General features: G+C 39.8%; 1 protein-coding gene across 6 annotated transcripts in view; it reads left to right on the forward strand.

Annotated features, from left to right (window-relative positions):
* LOC140730411 (REST corepressor 3-like) overlaps positions 1–24821 on the forward strand; it is a 71083-nt gene that overhangs the window by 36893 nt on the left and 9369 nt on the right. For 5 of the 6 annotated variants that reach the window (XM_073050759.1, XM_073050761.1, XM_073050760.1 and 2 more), the window contains 3 exons: positions 5200–5277; positions 16330–16387; positions 18065–18306. In XM_073050759.1, coding sequence (XP_072906860.1) covers positions 5200–5277; positions 16330–16387; positions 18065–18306 — 378 coding nt within the window. The remainder of the gene's footprint in view (positions 1–5199; positions 5278–16329; positions 16388–18064; positions 18307–24821) is intronic. The other variant, XM_073050762.1, reaches the window with a different exon arrangement.

A 24821-nucleotide genomic window follows, 5' to 3' on the forward strand; every position in this document is an offset into this window, starting at 1 on the left:
TGGATGGAATGTTGGTGCTAGACAAAGCTGGACTTCCAGTCTCACTAATGTAGAGAATGCTATATCAGGAGCACCAGATAAAGGAGACAACCACAATAAATTTGCAGATGGAAGTGCTGCTGTGACTGGGAAGTTCAGTTGGGGCCCTGAATAGAGGTGAATAGGCAGTTGTAGCACTTCTGTCACTTGCAGGGATAACTGCCGGGGGAGATCAGTGGGGAGGGACAAGTGGGCAAGGAGTCACATTGAGAGCAATCCCTGCAGTAAGTGGTGGGACAGCGGCGGCGAGTGGGGTGGTAAAGATGTGATTAGTGGTAGGATCCCTTTGAAAATGAGGGAAGTTGCAAAGAATGATATGTTGGATGCCGAGACATATGGGGTATTAAGTGAGGACTAGAACTCTCACTGTTAAGATGGATGATGACTACGTTGGTGCTGTTTCATGCACCCATGTTGCATTAATTAACTTTGTCAACTCTGCCTCAACTTCCACCCTGCCCTTAAATTAACTTGTTCCTTCTCTGACCTCTCTGTCTGTCTCTCTCTCTCTCTCGCGTGTCTGTCGTTGTGTCTCTGCCTGTCTCTATCTCTGGAACTATCTACTGAGATCTTTTTATAAACCTACTTCCATGGCTATCTTGACCTTGCCTCTTCTCACCCTATATTGTGAAAAAAATTATATTATCCGATCCTTCGTCTCCACCCATCTTTTTCCAAGATGAGGCTTTACCTTTCAGGCCCCTTCAAAGAGTGGGGTTTACCTTCCTCCATTATTGATGTTGCCCTCTGCCTCATCTCCTTCATCTCTTGGAGATCCGTGCTCACCCCATTCCCACTGCCTTGACAGGGCCAGAGTTCCTTTGGTCCTTGCCTACCACTTCATGAGCCTCCACATCTAACACATCCTTCTCGGCTACTTCCACTATCTTCAAATCGACCCTGTCACCAAACACATCTTTACCAACCCCTCCCTCCCCCACCCCAATGCTCCCAATGTGGCCTCTTCTACATTGTTGAGACCAACATCAACTGGAGGACTGCTTTGTCAAGCACCTCCACTCCATCTGCAAAAGGTGGAATTTCCTATTGGTCAACTATTATAATTCCTATATCCGTTACTATTCTGACATCTCAGTCCATGACCTCCTCTTTTGTCATGATGAGGTAGGTCACTCTTCAGGTTGGAAAAGCAAACTGATGGTATGAATATCAACTTCTCCTTCTGGTAATAATTTTTTTACCCTTCTTCTTTGGCCATTCCCTACTTTAGTCTCTTGCTTCTTTTCACTTTCCTATCATCACCCCTAGTGTTCCTTCTTCCCATTCTCCCATGGACCACTCTTGTCTCTTATCATATTCCTTCTTCAGCCCTTTGCCTTTTCGGATTATCACCTACCAGTTTCTTACTTCATTTCCCCCCACCCACCTGGCTTCATGTATCACTTTATAGCTTGTCCTCCTTCCCCTCTCACTTTCCCCCTTCCTTTCTGGTCCTGATGAAGGGTCTCGGTCCAAAACGTTAATTGTTGATTCATTTCCATAGATGGTGGCCGAAAATGTAGTTGAGTGGATTAGTAAAGATTAGCAGTGTTGTGGGTAGCATAGAAGACTGACAAAGAATACAGAGGGATATAGATCAGTTCCAGATATGGACTGAAAAATGACAGATGGAGTTTAACACAGACAAATATGAAGTGTTGCACATTGGTAGGTCGAAATGTAAAGCAACAGCATATTGTTAATGACAAACCCTTAACAGTGTTGATGAGCAGAAGAGGTTTACCACGTTGCTTCCTGGATTAGAGGGCATGTGGTATGATGAGAGGTTGGGCAAACTTGAGTTGTTTTTGCTAGAGCAATGGAGACTAAGGGGAGGTTTGATAGAGGTCACTAAGACTATGAGAGGCATAGCTAGAGTGGGCAGACAGTATCTTTTTCCCCAGGTTTGTAATGGCTAATACCAGAGAGCATGCACTTATGGTAAGAGGAGGTAATTTCAAAGGAGGTGTAAGGGGCAAGTTTTTTACAGAGAGTGGTGGGTGCCTAGAATGCACTGCCTCGGGTAGTGGTAGAGGCAGATGCATTAAGAGACATTTAGATAGGCACAGGAATATGAGGAAAATAGAAGGATACTGTATGGACATTGTGTAGGCCAGTTGATTACTAATTGAATTGGTTCGACACAACATTGTGGGCTGAAGAGCCTGTTCCTGTGCTGTATTCTATATTAGATGATAATGTTCCAAATTCACTTTTTGAATTAAATCTCTTAATATTACCTGTAATGCAAGTCAAACGAACAACTGACTACTTTGGCTGTCCACCTGTGAGTGGAGTAACAAACATGGTCAGTTGTATACATGAGCATACACAGACTTTACAAGAAAGAACACCATTAGAGCAAAGAAAAATCTATTGCAGTGCATATTCTAAGGTAGTGATTATGGTTGTGCAGGTCAGTTCAAGGACGGAATGGATGAAGTGAAGTAACCTTTCTTGAATCCAGTGGTGTGGAACTTCAAGCATCTGTATTTCTTGCATAAAGGTAGCTGAAAGAAGGTGACTTGGCCAGGATGGTGGGAAGTTTGGATGATAGATGTTGTCACCTTGAGGCAGTGCAAGAAAGTAACATCTGTCATCAAGAAGCCCCTACTTTTGATGATGGGGTGGGATGTGCCAGTGATGTATTGGGCTGAATATACTAATCAGAATCAGATTTAATATCACCAGCATATGTCATGAAATTTCTCTGGAATTTCTTACATTCGGGCATATTTAAATTGCTGTAACAGACTATGATTCGACCAGTCTGGATACTTGCATCAGTACCTAGTTTGGTGGCATGCTAAATTTAACATTCTAACAAAGTAAAGGCCTTCCATAAGATTACATCTATGTGCTGGTCCAGCATAGTTCATGCAATATGTTAATGCCCAGGAATTTAAAGCTGATGACCGTCTGCACTGCTGATCCACCACTGTAGACTGGCATATGTTTGTTCTCCTTCCCCTTCCTGAATCAGTTTTTTTAGTTTTACTGACATTGAGAAAGAGGTTGTTAAATTGCGGCACCTCTCAACCAGTTGGCCTATTGCACTCCTATATGGTGGCTGACTCATTGCCACCTATGATTCATCCAACAACAGTGGTGTCATTGGAGAATTTGTATGTCATTGGAACTGTGCTTAGTTAGTCATATGGGTATAGGGGATAGAGCAGGAAACTGCAAACTTACTAACCCATCCATCTACATTTTCATCCAGCATTTAAGGAAATGAATCAACGGTCGACGTTTCAAGCTGAGACTCTCCTTCAGGACTGGAAAAGATGGGGGAAGACACCAGAATAAAAAAAAGGTGGGGGGAGGGGAAGGAGGATGAGCTAGAAAGTGATAGGTGAAGACAGGTGGGGGGGAAAGGTAAAGGGCTGGAGAAGTGGTATCTGATAGGAGAGGAGAGTGCACCAAGGGAGAAGGGGAAAGAAGGAGGGGCATCAGGGGAAGGTGATAGGCAGGTGTGGAGAAGAGGTAAGAGGCCAGAGTGGGGAATAGAAGAAGGGGGGAGGGGGAATATCAGGAGAAATAGATGTCATGCCATCATTTAGAAGCTACCTTGATGGAATATGGAGTGTTTCTCTTCCACCCTGAGAGTGGCCACATCATGACACATCATTGACCAAAATGCCGGAATGGGGATATAAATTAAAATGGTTGGCTTTCACATCCTCCAGACACCTCTGGCAAATAATTATCAGATGGATAGATTGATGGACTAAATTCATGAATATTGTGTGTATTGATGACATTTGTTGATTTATGAATACCAAAAGAATTCTTGGCTAATCAGTCCTTTCTGAAGTGGGGGTGGGTAAATTGGCAGGTAACCTTTGATCTTCTCAGATTTAAACTTGGCTCTTTTAAAATCTGCTGAAGGTTCTTTGATGCCAACATACTACATAAGTTAGAATTTGAGCACACAGCAAGATTAGTACTGTCTCTATAGTTAAGTTATCAGTGATTGAGCATTTCCCTTTGGAAAATGAATGGGGGTGAAAGCATGGGTTGGTAGGCAAAAGCAGAAAGCTTTGGACTTCTTGTAAAAGTGCCTACTTTTTCACTGAAGTAAACTCCGCAGAAGTGGCGAAGCATGAAAACAACATTTTAAAGAAAGATGATGAATTTATACAGTTTTGAAATTCTTTTTATTGGGGAAAATACTTTGCTTAAAATTACGGTAGTGATTGATTCGTAGAACAGTACAACACAGGAACCGGCCCTTTGTGTATATGGATATACACAAATCCATATCCTTACATTCTCTGAAAATTAATGAACCTATTTAAAAGCCTCCTAAATGCCTCTATTGTATTTGCCTCCACTACTACCCCTAGCAGTACTTTCCAGGAACCCACTCTTTTAAAATAAAGACTTGCCCATATCTCTGTAGAATTCCTCCCCTATCACTTCAAATGCATGTCTTCTAGTCTTAGACAGTTGAATCCTGAGAAAGTTATCAGCAGTCCACCGATGTCTTACATAATCTAATAAACTGTTAGATCTGCCCTCAACCTCTTTCGCTGCAAAAAAAACAACCCAGTTTGTTCAGCCTCTGCATATTTCCTACTAGAATTCACTGTAATATCCCAGCTAGGGCTTAACTAGACTTATAGGTATGATGATATTTAACACAAAAATATTTGTTACTGTGTCCCGAGTATCATCGCACTTAACCAAATGTCACCATGCCTTTTAATAACTAAATATGGTTTGACATAAGTTCATTCAAATTATTGTAATTTAGTTTGTTCATGATGATTTGATGCACATTGCTAAGATACAATGAATGCCCTAGTATTCATATATTATCTTAATTATAATAAATAAATTTATTTACAATGGGAGATTTCTCTGAACATAAATGGAATGTGTGTTGTCGCCTCAGTTCCCTATTCTCCCTCACATCCTTCTTGCAGCCATTTCTGAGTTTGGATGTCTTCAAAAGTAAAACCTTTTTTCAACTTCATGCAACTATGTATATACTCTTGACATCTTGGCTTTGAAAATTAAAATCATTATTATAGCTACATTTTAAGAATGGCCTACATTGATTTCAATAACCTAGAGAAAATTATGCTACCATAATTTTTTAATGAGTTTATTTATGAAAGACAACTAAAAGTCTAATTTTGAAATGGTTCTCAGGTACAAAATGCCAAGCAAGTTAACAGTGCATTGAAGCTGAAATTAGAAGGAGGTATAGAAGAATTCAAACCACCTGAGGTAAATGATACGATGCTTAAAATTTCACAAACAATCTTGTTTGTCTTGTTACGTCTAGGGTTTTACATTTTACAGTTTTATGTATTATGAAAATGAATGGATACACAGTTAATGTATGTGGTATTTCCTTTGTGTATTAACATTTTTACTAAATTTTGACATGGACACTGTGTGTCCTGTTTAAAAATGTCTACTAGGAAGGAGCAAGAGGTGGAAGGTGAGAACGAGAATTTGTATACGAATTTACCACATTTTCACTGTAGGTGGGTTTCATCATTTGTTGGGTAGAACTACATATGAAATGCACACAAATTGCATTTGGTGCTTAAAAAATACCCAAGAACTTGCATGAAGTGGCATATGCAAATCAGATACAGTGACATCAGAAGAGACTGATTTAGGTGCTCCATGCAACACTAGACTGCAAGATTTTATGGGTTTTTTTATTATTTGTAGGCTTGTGTATTGTTTTCGTGGTTAAATCTGACATTTCATTGTTTTGGTAATATAGATCAGCTTTTTGGTAGCTTGATGATTTACTTCTCTAGAACATATTGGATGCCAGGTCTGCTTCAAATCTTGTTCCTGGAAAATTGCATTTCATCCATCTTTGCATGAGATAAGCATGTACTATGTGTGGCATTGACCAAAAATATGTTCGCAATGGTGGTACACTTACAGAATCTACTTCTAGGTTCATCAACGCGGATACTGTTGGAAGCTGCTAAGTCACTGCTACACTGGTCACTGAGAAGGTGCCAATCAGTAAAGGAGCTGTCTACATTATAGCCATAGGAAAATCTGCATAAAAGGGTTTTGATGAAAGGGAGAAATGACACTTGCAAGGAGGCAACAGTGGTATGTGTGTCTGCCTAATCAAGTCCCATGATATGAATGCCTCACGTCACTGCAAGAAGTGGGATGATCAAATTGATCGAAATCACAAGTGTAGCTTTAATATGAATTGTATAAGAAATCAAGATCAAGATTTCCCTTGACTTGAGCTTTAAAAACTGAAGCTGGCAGATGCTGTGAAAAAGACACAGTGCAAATGGGAAACTGATCATCATCTTGACAATGAACAGAAGATTGTGTTACATACAAAAGTTTCAGTTGTACTGGCAAAAGAGGAATTGTGCAGTACGGAGTGGGTGAAGTCATTAGGCATGCGACAACCACTGAGAAAATGTCAGCAATATTAAGGAGACTTTAGCATGGAAGTGTCCAAGCAAAGTTCTCAACAGCTGAGATCGTGGCTGGAAATGATAATTGATTTTACCTCACTTGGGTAAAAACAACTTTATGCAACTGCACATGAAAATTGGGTGTGAATGGATCCATTAAGGCTCTAGTCTTTCTTTTCATTTTTAACATTACACATTTCAAGCAGAGTTTTTGAGAGGATTTGTTTTCTCCATTTTTTTCCCAGTAAGCAATTAATTCTCTTGAGTCTCATTTTCCATTGTTTTGCCCACTTACTTTGTACAAACCCTTTGTGTAATTTCTGAACTGCTTCCCATTTTTTAAAATAGGTATTATTTGCAAAATAAATTTAATCAATTTGATCTCTGGAGACGGCCTATCTACTGATATCTACTATAAGCCTACAGACTCTCACAGCTACCTGGACTATTCCTCTTCCCACCCTGTCTCTTGCAAAAAGGCTATCCCCTTCTCACAATTCCTCTGTCTCCGCCGCATCTGCTCTCAGGATAAGACTTTTCATTCCAGGACGAAGGAGATGTCTTCCTTTTTTAAACAAAGGGGCTTCCCTTCGTCCACCATTAACTCTGCTCTCAAACGCATCTCTCCCATTTCCCGCACATCTGCCCTCACCCCATCCACCCGCCACCCCACTCGGGATAGGGTTCCCCTTGTCCTTACCTACCACCTCACCAGCCTCCAGGTCCAACATATAATTCTCCGTAACTTCCGCCACCTCCAATGGGATCCCACTACCAAACACATTTTTCCCTCCCCCCCCCCCCCCACTTTCTGCTTTTCGCAGGGATTGCTCCCTATGCGACTCCCTTGTCCACTCGTCCCCCCCCCCCCCCCCCCCATCCCTTCCCACCGATCTCCCTCCTGGCACTTATCCTTGTAAACGGAACAAGTGCTACACCTACCCTTACACTTCCTCCCTCACCACCATTCAGGGCCCCAGACAGTCCTTCCAGGTGAGGTGACACTTCACCTGTGAGTCGGCTGGTGTGGTATACTGCGTCTGGTGCTCCCGGTGTGGCCTTTTATATATTGGTGAGACCCGACGCAGACTGGGAGACCGTTTTGCTGAACACCTACGCTCGGTCCACCAGAGAAAGCAGGATCTCCCAGTGGCCACACATTTTAATTCCACGTCCCATTCCCATTCTGATATGTCTATCCATGGCCTCCCCTACTGTCAAGATGAAGCCACACTCAGGTTGGAGGAACAACACCTTGTATACCGGCTGGGTAGCCTCCAACCTGATGGCATGAACATTGACTTCTCTAACTTCCGTTAATGCCCCTCTTCCCCTTCTTACCCCATCCCTGATATATTTAGTTGTTTGCCTGTTCTCCATCTCCCTCTGGTGCTTCCCCCCCCCCCCCCCCCTTTCTCCTGAGGCCTCCCGTCCCATGATCCTTTCCCTTCTCCAGCTCTGTATCACTTTCGCCAATCACCTTTCCAGCTCTTAGCTTCATCCCACCCCCTCCGGTCTTCTCCTATCATTTTGCATTTCCCCCTCCCCCCACTACTTTCAAATCTCTTACTATCTTTCCTTTCGGTTAGTCCTGATGAAGGGTCTCGGCCCGAAACGTCGACAGCGCTTCTCCCTATAGATGCTGCCTGGCCTGCTGTGTTCTAACAGCATTTTGTGTGTGTTGTTGTAATCAATTTGATTTGGTTTTTAATTTAATATATGTAAATTAGATATTGCATTATGTTTTCCAAATGGTCACCCCTGCCCCTTCTAATAACAATTCTTTTCACAAAAATCTAAATTTATCATTTGTTAATTTCTCGTTCTTTTATCCTCATTAGTTTGGAGCTTGATTAATAGCTTATTTTGTTAAAACTGCATATAAAGGTCCAGTTCCATCATTTTTTTAGATCTCCCTGCAATGTTATTTTCCTCCTCAAAGATATCAGAAATATTAATTTGGTAATATCTGCCATACTAAATTGATCTTAATTACCATTACTTACAGCATAACAAGAACAACAGGAGATCTTCAGATTTGGAAATATTATAATACAATTCGTAATTTTAGTCGGATGTTCTGCTAGAAGTAATTTTATTTCCCTTTTGGGGGACTAATCCATCATAATTAGTAGTACCTCCAGTCAACAATCGGAACAATTTTAAAGGATAAAGTGAGAAAGGCTGTGCCCCGATGAAAGCTACAATTATTACCAAACAACGCAGTGGTTTAATTTTTGGGTTTTTGATCCGCCACATCAACCCAGCACGGTGGAGAGCGCACTCCATAGTGATCTGTCACTAGATCGAACTCGCGAACTTGCATTCCTGAGCCCAGCGCTGAAACATACGTTCTTAAGTGTTTTATATGCATAGAAAGGTAAAATATATACTATATACGAAGACAAACGTTTGACTAACTGACACTAAATAATACCGGATATACCTGTTCCGACTTATTTAGTAAGATAACTTCCGATTTTTTTTTTAATCCCGATCCACGATAACCTACACACATCCTCCCATATACTTTAAATCATCTCTAGATTACTTATAATACCTAATACAATGTAAATGCTATGTAAAATAATTGTTATACTGCATTGTTTAGGGAATAATGACAAGAAAAAAAGTCTGTACATGCTCAAATAACAAGTGCTGGAGGAGCACTTGTGGGTTTTCGTGATTCGCGCATGTGGAATTCGTGGATAAGGAAGGCTGACTGTACTTGGATTTGCAGAAGGTCTTTGACAAGGTGCCACATATGAGTCTGCTTAACAAGTTAAGAGCCCGTGGTATTACAGGATAGATACTAATATGGATAAAGCAGTGTCTGATTGCCAGGAGGCAAAGATTGGGAATAAAGGGAGTCTTTTCTGTTTGGTTGCCGGTGTCTAGTGATGTTCCACAGGGGTCTGTGTTGGGACTGCTTCGTTTTACGTTATATGTCATTGACTTGGATGACGGACAATACACAGATAGGTGGAGGGGCAGGTAGGTAGTTTTGAGAAAGTAGAGAGATTACAAAAGGACTTAGATTAGGAGAATGGGCAAAGAAGTGGCAGATGGAATGCAGTATAAGGAAGTGTATGGCCATAGACTTTGGTAGAAGAACTGAAAGTGTAGACTATTCTGTAAATGGGGAGAAAATAGAAAAATCGGAGGCGAAAAAGGATCTTGAAAGTCCTTGTGCAGGATTCCCTAAAGGCTAATTTGCAGGTTAAGGCTATAATGAGGAAGGCAAATGCGATATTAAAGCATAATATCGAGAGAACTAGAATATAAAAGCAAGGATGTAATGCTGAAGCTTTATAAAGCACTGATAAGGCTTCACTTGGAATATTGTGAGCAGTTTTGGGCCCTTTTATCTTAAAAAGGATGTGTTGACACTGGAGAGGGTTCAAAGGAGTTTCACAAAAACAATTTCATTATTAAATGCTTGTCATATGAAGAGCCTTTGATAGTTCTGGGCCTGTAATCTCTAGAGATCAGAAGAATGACCGGTGACCTAATTGAAACCTGTCAAATGCTGAAAGGCCTTGGTAAGAGTGGATGTGGAGAGGATTTTTTCTCTGGTGGGAGAGTTTAAGACCAGAGGACACACCCTCAGAATAGAGCAGCGTCCTTTTAGGAAGAAGATGAGGGGGAAATTTCTTCAACCCACAGACAGCTGTGGAGGCCAAGTCTTTGGGTATATTTAAGGCAAAGGTTTAACTCAGTCAGGGCATGAAGGGCGATGGAGAGACGGCAGGAGATTGTGATTGAGAGGAAAAATTAATCGGCCATGTTGGAATGTCGGTGCAGACTCAAGGGGTAAATGGCCTAATTCTGCTCTTGTATATTATGATCTAAGATAAATTCAATCTATTTGAATTTATTGTTTTGCATTTTAACGTGAGTTAGAATTTAACAGTTCTGGCTGCAGATTTCACAACGGGCCTAAATAAAACTAAAATGGTTAATTGCAGGTGAAATGCAGATTCTTAATGCAGCTTAACATTTCAAGTTGCAGGTCCAAGTGTTGCAACTTTTGAAATGTTCAAAAACTTCTAATTTATTTGAGGTTTATTTTGTCAGGATTAGAGGGCAAAATTGGAAGGGCAGAAAGCCCTGTATGCAAGTGTTGAACCAGTAGGAATATTGCAATGACAGAATGTTATTTGCATTATTGTGTTCTGTTGGTTAGATTAATGTAGTAATGATATGGTTATGATATACTGTAAAACTTGTTCAGCTCTTGTCATTTAATTAATCATATAATCTAGAACTTAAAAACAAAACACTAACCTCAATTACAGTGAACATGGAATGAGTGGATTATTGTGTAACATTCATCTAATTCACTAACACATGTTAGTGAAGAAAATTTGCTGCCATTACTCAGTCCAGCCAGTGGGTGCCTCTAGGCCTACAACAGTGCAGTTGACTTTAACTGCCTTCTAAAATTGTTCAGCTAGTCATTCTGTTGTATTAAATATGATATAATTTAAAACTGGATAGAGTTCTTGGTACTGGAGTTTTACACAATTTTATGGAAACAGCTTCCACCAGAAGTGCTGAATGGGTGATCACCTGAAGTTCATCAACACAGAGTATATTCTTTATACATTTAATATAACAGCAAAGAGAGCAAGTTGCATCGAAATCAGTGGGATGAGCTAAAACCCTAGGGATAGATCAGAAGGCACAAGCTCCAGACCTCCTCATTTTTGATTTCAGAAATGAACACCGGGTTCTAAAGGTGAAGTATAGGTTAAATTCCAGAGGTGAGATGAAATTGATTTCCCTTGACATCAAGGTAGCATTTAATAAATTGAGATGCCAAGTAGCCTTGATAAAATTGGAATTGTGGGGAATCAAAGGGGAAATCCCAGTGGCTGAAACATTGTCTTCCACAAAAAATGATTATGATTTTTGTAAGTCAATTATTCAAACCACAAAATAGTGTATTCAGCGGAGACATCTTCGACTGGTTTATCAATGATAGTCTATAATAATAAAATCAGCTGAAAATATTAGTTAATGATATACAGTTGTGTTACTGAAGGTTCTGACCTTGGAAAATTTGCCTGCATGCAGTAAGATATTAATTTACTTATTATGTGGCATATAATATTGGTACTGTTGAGGTGCTATTCCTTGAAGGATAGTATAGCCACAAGAATTGGTATTTAGTGCCAAGAATACCAGTATCAAAATGGTAGGAATTGCTATTAGCCAACAAATTCACTAGACCAGCCTGAAAATCTTCAAATGTTTACAGCACAGGAGTCCATTTAGTTTCTTCAAGAGAAATCTAGCCTGTACTGCTTCTCGCAAGCCTGCAAATCTTTTCCTTTCAAATACTGCTTCGGAGCGTTTCAACTGGCGTTGCAGGGGAATGGGAACCAGAGTACCAAGGCATCTCGTGGAGTGTTTGTGGAGAAAGTAGATGTTAAGCATTCAGAGAAAGGCAGGAACCAAAGTATCGAGCATGGTGGGACTCGTGTTCTGAGGTGCAATTATTACAATGCAAAGAATATTGTAAGTAAGGCAGGTAAGCTTGGTGGAGCAGCATGTGGATTAAGATATTGTAGTAATTAGTGAGACTTGGCTGCAGGAGGGGCAAGACTAGCATCTCAATGTTCCAGGGTTCCATTGTTTTAGACATGATAAAGGGGGAGGGGTAGCATTACTCGTCAGGGAAAATGTAAAGGTCATGCTTAGATAGGACAGACTGGAGGGCTTGTCTACTGAGACTTTATGGGTGGAATGAGGAATAAGAAAGGGGTGACCATGTTAAAGGGATTATATTATAGACTAATATCCAATAGTCAGTGGGATTTAGAGGAGCAGATTTGTTGAGAGATACAGGACCCAACTAGAGAGAGTGCAATACTGTATCTCCTATTAGGGAACAAGTTAGGGTAGGTAATAGAAGTGTGTGGAGGGGAGCACTTTGAATCTAGTGATCATTATTCCATTTGTTTCAAGATAATTATGGAGAAGGATAGAACTGGTCCTCAGGTTGAGATTCTAATGTGGTCCACTTGAAGATCAGTGTTGTTAAAAAAAGATATTTTACATCTTTATTTACGTGGGAGATGGACACAGAGTCTATAGAACTGAGGCAAAAATAGTAGTGAGGTCGTGATTACAGAAGAGGAGTTGCTTGCTGGCTTGAGGCACATTAGGGTGGATCAGTCCCTAGGGCCTGACAAGTCCTTGTGGGGGTGGGTGAGGGCTATTGCAGAAATAGCAGGGACCCTGGCAGAAGTATTTAAAATGTCCTTAGCCATGGGTAAGGTGCCTGAAGACTGGAGGATAGCTAATATTCAGTTGTCCAAGATGGGCTGTAAAAGTAAGCCAGGAAATTATAGGTCGGTGGGCCTGATGCCAGCAGTGGGTAAATTGTTGAAAGGGATTCCAGGAGACTGGATATGTAAGTATTTGGATAAACGGGGCGTGATTAGGGTTAGTCATCATGGCTTTGTGCATGGTAACTTTTTTTTTAATTTTTTAATTAGTTTTTCAAAACATTTTACAAAATTAAAAACCCCAAATCCCAATGAGGAGCATTAATACAGTGCAAGATTAAGCATACAATAACAATATGCTACAAAGGAAGAGAATTTAACAAAAAAAGCACCTAAATTAAAGACAAGTGAGCTTAGCATCCTCCCCAAGCCCCACAACACAAGAAAAAAACAACTCCAGACCAACCACCACACAGTATAAAGAGTATAAGTCCGGACAGTCAAACTCCCAGACTGTGAATACACTTAGCAACAGAGGATAATAATGCCTACTACCAGAAAAAAAAAGGGAGCTGAAAGCAAGGGACCGAAAAGAAAAAAAAACCCTAGTCAAGAGGAAGGTTATGAAATGCATGGTAATCTTTTAGTCTTTTTCAAGTGGATACCAGAAAAGTTGATAAAGGAATGGCACTGATCATTGTCAAAGATCTTGCTAAATCAATGTAGACAAAGTCCTGCATGGGAGGTTCAAGAAGGTTCAGTTGTTTGGCATTCAGGATGAAGTAGTAAATTTGATTGAACATTGGCTTAACAGGTGAAGCCAGGGAAAGGTAGCAGATAATGTGGGCTGCCTTAATGACTATCACCCGGCAGCACTCACATCGACAGTGATGAAATGCTTTGAGAGATTGGTCCTGACTAGACTGAACTCCTGCCTCAGCAAGGACCTGGACCCATTGCAATTTGCTTATTGCCAGAATAGGTCAACAGCAGACGCAATCTCAATGGCTCTCCACATGGCTTTGGACCACCTGGACAACACAGACACCTATGTCAGGATGCTGTTCATCGACTATAGCTCAGCATTTAATACCATCATTCCCACAATCCTGATTGAGAAGTTGCAGAATCTGGGCCTCTGTACCTCCCTCTGCAATTGTGTCCTTGACTTCTGAACTGGAAGACCACAATCTGTGCAGATTGGTGATAACAAATCCTCCTCGCTGACAGTCAACACTGGCGCACCTCAGGGGAGTGTGCTTAGCTCACTGCTCTACTTTCTATATACACATGACTGTGTGGCTAGGCATAGCTCAAATACCATCTATAAATTTGATGATACAACCATTGCTGGTAGAATCTCAGGTGGTGATGAGAGGGCGTACAGGAGTGAGATATGCCAACTAGTGGACTGGTGCCACAGCAACAACCTGGCATTCGTGTGGACTTCAGGAATGGTAAGACAAAGGAACACATACCAATCCTCATTGAGGGATCAGAAGTGGAGAGAGTGAACAGCTTCAAGTTCCTGGGTGTCAAGATCTCTGAGGATCTAACCTGGTCCCAACATATCACTGTAATTATAAAGAAGGCAAGACAGTGGCCATACTTTATTAGGAATTTGAAGAGATTTGGCATGTCAACAAATACACTCAAAAACTTCTGTAGTTGTACCGTGGAGTGCATTCTGACAGGTGGCATCACTGTCTGGTATGGAGGGGATACTGCACAGGACCGAAAGAAGCTGCAGAAGGTTGTAAATCTAGTCAACTCCATTTTGGGTACTAGCCTACAAAGTACCCAGGACATCTTCAGGGTGTGGTGTTAGGAAGTGTTCGTTATTAAGGACCTCCAGCACCCAGGGCATGCCCTTTTCTCACTGTTACTATCAGGTAGGAGGTACAGGAGCTGAAGCCACACACTCAGCGATTCAGGAATAGCTTCTTCCCCTCTACCATCCAATTCCTAAATGGACATTGAATCTTTGGACACTACCTCATTTTTTTAAATATACAGTATTTCTGTTTTTACACTTTTTAAAATCTATTCAATATATTCAATTGATTTACTTGTTTATTATTACATTATTTTTCTCTGTGCTAGATTATGTATTGTATTGAACTGCTGCTGCTAAGTTAACAAATTTCAAGTCACATGTCAGTGATAATAAATCTGATTCTGATTCAGATGGCTACCTCTCCTACTAGATGACTATGACTAGTTGTGTGCCACAATGATTGATCTGTTCTTATGTTAACAATTTGGATGGTAAATTGGATCATCAAATTTGCAGATGACACCAATTTGGGGGTGTAGTTTACAGTGAGGAAAAGTATCAAAAGCTTGCAGTAGGATATTAACCAACTGGGAAAAATGGGCTAAAACATGGCAGACTAGACTTGAGACTGGAGCTCTAGGAGAGTGAAAGGTGAAATACTTAGGAGAATCTGAGAGGCACTTTTTTCACTCTGAGTGGTACAAGTGTGAAACGAGTTTCCAGCAGAAATGGTGGGTGCAGGTTCATTTGCAACATTTAAGAGAAATTTAGGTAAGTATATGGATGGGAGAGGTATCGAAGGCTAAGGTCCAGGTTTAGGGTTGGTGGAATAAGGCAGAACAACAGTTCAGCATGAACTTGATGGATCAAAGGACGCTTTACTGTGACTTATCCAGTTTCCTTTTGAGTGCTAGGATAGAATCTGATCATTCTGTTTCTCCTGGCTGCATATTCCAAATTAGAACATAGAAACCTACAGCACATTACGGGCCCTTCAGCGGACAATGTTGTGTCGTCCGTGTTACCTCCTCTAGAAACCTGCCTGAAATTATCCTACTGCATAGCCTTCTATTTTTCTAATCTCCATGTACCTATCCAAGAGTCTCTTAAAAGACTCTATTGTATCCTTTTTCACCACTGCCGTTGGCAGTACATTCCACGCACCCACCACTCCCTGGAAAAACTTACCCTTGATATCAGCTCTGTACCTATTTCCAAGCACCTTAAAACTATGCCCCCTTGCATTAGCCATTTCAGCCCTGGGAAAAAGCCTCTGGCTATCCACACGATCAATGCCTTACATCATCTTGTACACCTCTATCAAGTCACCTCTCCTCCACTGTCGCTCCAAGAAGAAAAGGCCAAGTTCACTCAACCGGTTCTCATAAGGCACGTGCTCCAATCCAGGCAACATCCTTGTAAATCTCCTCTGCACGTTTTCCATCCAGCAAAAAGAAGAGGATTTTCTTCATATCATTTTTGGCTCTTCAGCAAATCATCTTCATCTGCCTTTTATTGGTCACTCTGCTGAAACAGTATTCCTCTACCAATTCTGTCTAGATTTTCAAGTAACTGATTTGAGTATTATGTTACTGTTGGTGACATTAATGTTTTATTCTGTTTATGTTACTAAATTCTAGATAATTTCCAGAAGGAAATTTGTTTTTAAAAAAATCAGTGCTTTCTTAAAATGTAGCTCTGGAAAAATCATTATTCATTTGGATCCATTTCAGATGCCCTTGTAATTCATAATTGGCACACTGTCTGCACCAGATTTTGTACTAAAAGTATTAGAAGTTTTCTGAAATTGTCAATAATGATGTACAACTGACGTATATTTTTCAATTTTGTTTAGTCAACTCAGAAAATCAATGCACGCTGGACAACGGAGGAGCAGCTGCTTGCAGTTCAAGGTGGGCTTCATCTGAAGGCCTAAATCTGAAGCTGGGATTTATAGATATTTATAGTTTATAAATATTTTTGAGTCAATCAAAAAATTCCCAAGGTCCCTCGACTTTACAGAACGCTCAAACCTTTTTTATACCCTGCCACTTGGCCAACAGCATTATTGAGAAAAATTAGGTATTTTTTCTATATATTTATTTTTTGTTTTTTATTGTTACTGGTATTTTTAATATCTGAGGTTAAAATGACAAGTACAAGGATTGGACTATACAATTTTGTGTTGAAAGATGCAGCATAATTTACTAGTGAATGTTTTAACAGATGAATTTATGCTGACTTTTAAATCATAAAAATATCATGGGATCAGTTTATTTACATCTGCCTTTTTGGCAAACATGAATACACATTAATTAGATGTTTGGGTATAAAGTTGTCTGGTCACTTGTGTTAAACAAAAAATAATTGAATATGCAGAGCTGAATAAAAGGTAGAAGAACTTATGCATACATTTAGAATTAAGTACTTACCTTCATCCCTAACACACCCACAAGGTCACAAACTGTACTGGTATTTAAAAGCAGCAGTATGTTAGATGTACAGACTGTAAAGCACACACAAAGATCTTATCGTGACATTAAAATCTTAAGTAAAATGAATCTGGTCTGGAGAACCAATGTTGGCTTCAAATTTGAGCTAGAAGGGAGCAGGTATCATTTGAATTTGCTCTATTTTATTCATGCTTACAACATTGAAGGAGGCAGTTTAGACTTAGTAGGTCCATGCTGTCTCTCAGAGGATTCCTATTTTCCACTAGATTTTTTTGCAGCTATTCTCCCCAGATTTCTATCACCTTACTCTAGATTTTATCACTCACCAATAGACAAGGGACAATTTACGGTTTAGAATTTATTTTATGTTTCTTAATGCCATATAATATTAATTTGCAGATGACTGATGCAGTCAGAATCAGACTATGATATGAGACATTTCAAGACCACATCTGTGTTCACACATGTTTGAGCTCCAACACAGTTAAACCATTTTTGTTTCTTCACAGCTGTGATACTTTTCTGTTTCCTGTGTTATCTATCCTATAGCATTTGGAATTAGTTGACCAGTTATTGAAATGGGTGCAAAGGATGGGGATTGGTTACTGTAACTACTTCCAATTGAGCTGAGACAGTTCAAGTTCTATCCTTGCTGCAAAATTGGAAGTATTTTCCAGTTTTGTTCTGTAACTATCCTCCAATTAAGTCTAGTGTCCATTGCATTGTTCCTTTGTTTTAAAAAAAAGTTGCAAAACATGGATATTTTTAATATTGGGTTTAATTAACTAAGAAGTCACAAGCTATTTTTCATTTACCATTTTTGCATTTGACCTCATAATCATAATCAGCATTATAATGATCTTAACTATAATAGGTTGAATTACTTAGTGATAGTCTCTTAGCTTGGAGTGGACGGACTCTTACTCTTTCAGTTTCATTAATGCCGGGACTTTAGTATTCTAAAAAATTCTCAAGATTATAAATATATTAACAATTTTCTACATAATTTACACATGCTAATGATGTTATTTAATTTTAATTCTATAATTTCTGAGATTAATGTTGTGATTTTTAACAATAATTTCCCCTTTTAATGCTTAACAATTGGGAGAAGAGTTTACATTGTGTGACTTGCAGGTGTCCGCAAATATGGAAAGGATTTCCAAGCTATCGCAGATGTAATTGGAAACAAAACCGTCGGCCAAGTGAAGAATTTTTTTGTTAACTACAGACGTCGTTTTAATCTTGAAGAAGTCTTGCAGGAATGGGAAGCGGAGCAAGGAACGCAAGAATCGAATGGAGTTTCAACCACACCAGGGGAGGAAAGAAAGCCTGCTTTGAATTCTCTTACATCTAAAAGTCCAGATGTAGAAGAAGAGGTAGTGTTCTTTAACATCTTTACCTTTTTATCAACTGTTTTTCTTAGAACTTAGAAACAAATTAAATATGTTCATCTGGCAAGATCCTTTTGGCACTGATGCTTGCTTTGGAATAGTCACAAAAAAATAATCAATGATTTTTGAAGACTAGAATTTATATAAATCATCCACACAGGGTAAATCTAATAATCTAATAGCCTAAAATTAACACCCAATGTAAAGAAAGTAAACAAAAAAATAGAAGTTTTGTGCACAGAATTTTATAAAATAAATCACACGGATATGTTAAAATACACTCATTGCCCACTTTTATTAGGTATACCTGCTCATGAAAATATCAAATCACCAATCACGTGGTAACAGCTCGGTGCATAAAAGCATGCAGACATCATTAAGACATTCAGTTGTTGTTCAAACCAAATATCAGAATAGGGAAGAAATGACTGACTTTTATTGTGGAATTATTGTTGGTGCCAGACAGTGATTTGAGTATCTCAGAAACTGCTGATCTCTTGGGATTTACATGCACAACAGTCTCTAGAGTTTACAGAGTTTGGTGCAAAAACAAAAAAAAATCCAGAGAGAGGGAGTTCTGTGGCTGAAATGCCTTGTTAGTGAGAATGGTCATAGGAATATGGCCAGACTGGTTCAAGATGACAGGAATAACCATGCTTTTCAACAATGGTGTGCAGAACAGCATCTCTGAATGCACAATATGTCGGATCTTGAAGTGGATGGGCTACAGCAGCATACGACCACAAACGTACTCTCAGTGGCCTCGTTATTAGGTAGAGGAAGTACCTAATAAAGTGACCACTTAACTTTCAAATATATCCAAGAGTTTCTATATTTTCCAACACCAAATTTTCATCAATCCCAGACAAACACTATTTTATATATATCTTTATGATACTGAAAGGTTAATGACATTATTGATCAATATAGAGAAATAAATAATTGAGCCTTTTAAAAGAGAGGGAAATAATATAACTGTTTTTATTGTTTGTCTTTTATCTTGAAGATTAGTGGTCACAATTTAGTCCTTCTTTGCTGAAGAAGAGGTTAAAGTAATCTGATTAGAAGCTATACCTGTATCTCATTACTTGCATGACTGCTGTAGTGTTTGAAATGCACATTACATACTGATGGTAGTTTTCAGTATAATCACTGAAGGGCTGCTTAGATTCAAACTTGTTTTATTACCATTACTTATCTGAGGGCCTTGTGAGAGAAAGGCTGGTTGTTCTGAGGAAGTCGAGATGAGCTCAGTCTGTTTGAACTCTCAGGGCAAGAAATATTGGGAGTCTTGCATGATGAGCGGTAGGGCACTGTGGAGTGTAGTAGAACAGAAGGATCTGGGAATACAGATCTGTAATTCCTTGAAAGTGGTGTCACAAATAGGTGTAAAGAAAGCTTTTGCCACACTGGCCTTTGGAAATCAGGAGTTGGGATGTTATGTTGAAATTGTGCAAGATGTTGATGAGGCTTAATTTGGAGTATTGTGTGCAGTTTTGATCACCAACCTCTATAGGAAAGATGTAAATAAGATTGAAAGTGTGCAGAGAAAATTTACAAGGATGTTGTTGGGACTTGAGTTACAGGGAAAGGTTGAATAGGTTAGGATTTTATTCCATAGAAATAAGATTGAGGTGAGATTTGATAGAGGTATACAAAATAATGAGGGGTACAGATAGGGTAAATGTAAGCAGGCTTAATTCACTGAGGTTGGGTGAGACTACAACTAGAGGTCATGGTTTGATGGTGAAAAGTGAAATGTTTAAGGGAAACATGAAGGGGAAATTCTCTACTCAGAGGGTGGTGAGATATGGAACAAGCTGTCAGCACAAGTGGTGAATGCTAGAGTTGATTTCAACATTTAAGAGTAATTTGGATAGATACATGGATGAGTGGGGTACAGAATGCTATGGTCAGAATTCAGGTCAGTGGGACTAGATGGATTAATGGTTTGGTCCATCTAGTCTGTGCCAAAAGACTGGTTTCTGTGCTGTAAAGTTCTGTGACTCTTCCTGCCTTGCCTAGTTCCTGACTGTTGCTACCCATGTGGTTAATGAGGTATCCAGTTGGATTAGCCTCGAACTATGAAAACAAAGCCCATCTTCAGAGATTTCTAATGTAGGCCCTTATTGCTACAAGCTGGAAGACTAGTAAATTGGAGTCTCAATAAGGTATTCATTGTTATAGGGAAAGTTTCTACATTTAAAACTAATCCCTCAGAAACTGTTTTGCAGTCCATAGGCTAGTACATTTTCATTCCCCCTCCCCCAATACAAAACTGTTGGAATGTTTCCTTTGGGAACTGGTATATAATGTATAAAAAGCCCTAGGATTCTCAAAACTTTTGTACCAGTGCTTAAACTCAGAGACTAAGCTTTTAAAACAGGGATCCCAAACAGAAGACCGTATGACCCTAACCCTTTAAAGGTAGGGTGGGAGTGCCTTGGCTTTTACAGTTACCCAGGCAGAATTTTGATCATGCACAGTGTTAATGAGGCTTGGTAAAATTGAAGTTTAAGAGAATCATGGGGAAAAACTCCTTTCTGTCTGAAGGCATAGCTAGCACAATGGTTGTTCTTTGGAAGATAATTGTCATAGTCACAGGACATTACAGAACTACTTCAGGGTGATGGCCATGGTTCTTGCTTCTACAGCCTCTTCACCAGTGTACTCTTTGTGTCATAAATAATAGCCTATATTCTTCACCATGTGCATTTCCTCAGTTAATGAAGCAGTTAGTGTGTGTGTGTGCGCAGGAAAATCTGTTAAACTTTTAGCTTTGGGTTTTTGAAGTGTTAGCTCCTTGGACAGCATCTTCCAAACCCATGACCTCCATCAATTAGAAAGACAAGGGCAGCAAAAGCATGGCAACACCACCAACCATTTTGGAGTTGCTCTTCAAGCCATTCACCATCCTGACTTGGAAATACATCACTGTTCCTTCACTGTTACCTTGTGGATATTTTGGAACACCTTTCTTGGAACTAATATTGTCATATTTACTAAGATGCAGTGAAAAGCTTGTATTGCATACTGTTCATACTAATCAAATCATTTCTAGTAGAATAAGGTAAAACAGTAACATTGAAGAAGAGAAACTGCAGTGCAGGTAAACACCAAAGCTCAAATCATAATGATGTAGATTGTGAGGTCAGAAGTCCCAACTTATCATACCATTCAATAGTCTTGTATCAGTGGGATAGAAACTGTCCTTGAGCCTGGTGATACGTCCTTTCAGGATTTTGTACCTGCTGCCCAATGGGAGAGCTGGTGTCTTTTATTTTGCTGGCAACTTTTACCAATCTCTATCCACATGTGTACAATTTCTTGTGGTCATAGGTAGAGCAGTTGCCATACCAAACTGTTGTGCATTCAGATAGGATGCTTTAATGGTACATTGATAAAATTTGGTAAGGGCCGATGGGAACATGCTAAATCCTTAACAGTATTATGGTTATACCCACTCCTCAAGGTCTGCAACAGTTCAAGAGGACAGCTCTATGCCACCTTTTCAAGGGTAATTAAATACTGCTCAATTTAAAGTCCACATTTGCTTGAAAGAATAAAAAAAACTCTAAAATGAATTGTACACAAATAGCAGGCAATGCACATTGCAACATTTAGAAAATGGCTTTAGAAAGACAGTAGTTAGCCTTGCCAGTGATGCAGCTGTTTGTAAATAATAATAAGCAATGTCAGTAATAATCGTACAAAGAACTGTAATTTCATCAAACTTTGACTCCTTTTTGTGCGTGGAACTTATTATGTTCTTTTCACTTTTCTTTCCTCTGCCTCCTTAAATATAACTGTGTCACCATGCTTCATTATATTTTAGAACCAGTAAAGATGGAATATGAGTTTCTTATAGTTTAATTATGATGAAGCACTGGAACTACTTAATATACAGTACTGTGCTGAAGTCTTGGGTACCGTAGGTTTTTTATATAAATTTTGTTTTAGATGTATTAGCGTGTCAGTAGAAAAGAGCAAATTAAATTTACAAACATTCATTTTACAGAAAAAAAAAATCAGATGTCATAGAAAATGTTATGTGTATAGAAACCGGGAGTGGGAGGGGTGAAGCAAAGAGCTGGGAAGTTGATTAGTGAGAGACACAGTGCTGGAGAAAGGAATCTAATGGGAGAAGACAGGATCTCCAGGATAATAATATCTGGATTGCTACCCATGCCATGTGCTAGTGATGATAGAAACAGGATGATTTGGCAGATAAATGTGTGGCTTTGAAACTGGTGCAGGGGGCGGGGCTTCAGGTTCTTGGATCGTTAGGATCTCTTCTGGGGGAGGTATGACCTGTACAAAAGGGACAGGTTGCACCTGAACCAAAGGGGGACCAATATTCTCGTGGGCAGGTTTTTTTAAAAAATATTATTTATTTATTGAATTTTAGAAATTACAAAGAATAAATGTGGTAATAAAATAGTAAGAAAAATGATATTAACCCTCCCCCTCCCTTTAACCCTTATCTAAAGGAAAAATTAAAAAATTTACATCTTGTATGTATAATTTGATTCAAAAGCAGACAATTAAATTAGGAATTCATAAATCAAGACAAAAATGGGAATCTGATCTGAATGTTAAAATTGATGGAAAAAAATTGGTCAAGATTATGTTCTGATAGTATGAGAAATACAATAAATGTTCGACTTAGATTAATACAATATAATTTTTTACATCAATTATATATAACACCACAGAAAATAAATAGATTAAATTCAAATATGTCTGACCAATGTTTTCGATGTAAACAAGAAATTGGTACTTTTTTTTTACATTCTAAGTGGTCTTGTTCTAAAATTCAACCATTTTGGATTAATTTAAGACTTTTATTGGAACAAATTATTGGAGTACAACTTCCACATAGTCCATTATTATTTTTATTAGGAGACATTGAAGGGACAATAACAAAATTTAAATTGAATAAGTATCAGAAAAAATTTATTAAAATTGCTTTGGCAGTAGCCAAAAAAGTTATCGCAGTTACTTGGAAATCTGATTTAAATTTTAACTATGGATCGTTGGAATAATGAAATACATAGTTGTATTCCACTTGAAAAAATTACGTATAATTTAAGAAATGAATATGAGATATTTTTGAAAATTTGGTCACCATACTTACAAAAGATAGGATTAGATACATAGGTCCTTTGAAGATAAAATTATAGTAATTGGGGAAAGTGAAAATAAATATCAAAATTATTTTGAACTCCATGGAGCATGTGGGGATCCTCCGATATCCGAGCAGGTTTGTTAGAACTGTTGGGGAGGTTTAAGCTAATTTGACCGGGGGGGGGGGGTGAACCAGAATGAAGGGACTTGGGATAGGACAGATGGTAAAAAAGCAAAGATAGCATGCAGTCAGACTGTCAGGAAGAGCAGACAGATGATAGAACAGAATTGCAGCCAGCACGGTGAGTATCAGTGCTTTAGCGATGCAAAGCCAAAAAGGGTAGCAAATACAACACTCAAAGTGATATATCTCAATGCTCATGGTATCAGAAACAAGGTAGATGATCTTGTTGCACTATTACAGATTGTCAGGTATGATGTGGCCATCACTGAATCATGGCTAAAAGATAGTGTTGTCACAAGGGGGATGTGGAGACTGGACCCAAATGCAGGACACAGGCACTGAAGTACTAGGGGCAGGACAGGAACAACTAAAGGATAGAACAAGATGGGGAGACTGTGGCATGCAACGGTGATCCTGGGGTTCAGAGAGTTCATGGCGAAGGTAGGACCCTGGAGTTCATGGCGAAGGCAGGACCCTGGCTAGGCTAAAGGATGGGTCTATGGGACAAGGAATGCTGGGAGGATAGCCCCCTGGGCGGGCCGCATTACTTCTGGGCAAGGCCCAGCCTCCCAGGCAGAAACATAGGGGCCTGGGCAGGATGCAGGGCACAACCCATCACAAGTGAGGGGTAGGAAAGGGTCAGAGTCCTCAGGGCAGGCCACATAGCTCCTGGGCAGGGCCACCTCCCAGGCAGGAACACGGGGGCCTGGGCAAGATGTGGAGCACCTGGGCAGGTTGCAGGGCACCACCCGTCAGAAGAGATGGGTAGGAAAGGGTCAGAGTCCCCCCGCTGGGCAACAGCAGTCCAGCCTGCTTACCCGACAGAGGCAAGGGATCAGAAGGGAGCTCGGTCCAGGGTGACTACAAGAACAGACTTACAGAACTAGATGATTAACAGTGGGTACTCCAAGCCAGGGTCAAAACAGGATAGCCAGGCGAACAGCACATCGACACGAACAAGGCAAACCAGACAGAACAGCAGGTACAGGACAAAACAGTTTCAGAGCAGGACAACCCCCCTTATATCCACCTGCAAGCCAATAGGTCTCAGGTGCACCTCCTTAAGCCAAGATGATCCTATTTGGGCTTAAGGGTGAAAGGAGGGACGGCTCCAAGACCCGGAGTCCGCAGACCGGATCAAGACCCGGAAAGCGGGCTCCGGACCGGACCATAACAGGTGTAGTTGGGA

The sequence above is a fragment of the Hemitrygon akajei genome, chromosome 7, assembly GCF_048418815.1.
Source record: "Hemitrygon akajei chromosome 7, sHemAka1.3, whole genome shotgun sequence".
Taxonomy (NCBI): Eukaryota; Metazoa; Chordata; class Chondrichthyes; order Myliobatiformes; family Dasyatidae; genus Hemitrygon; species Hemitrygon akajei.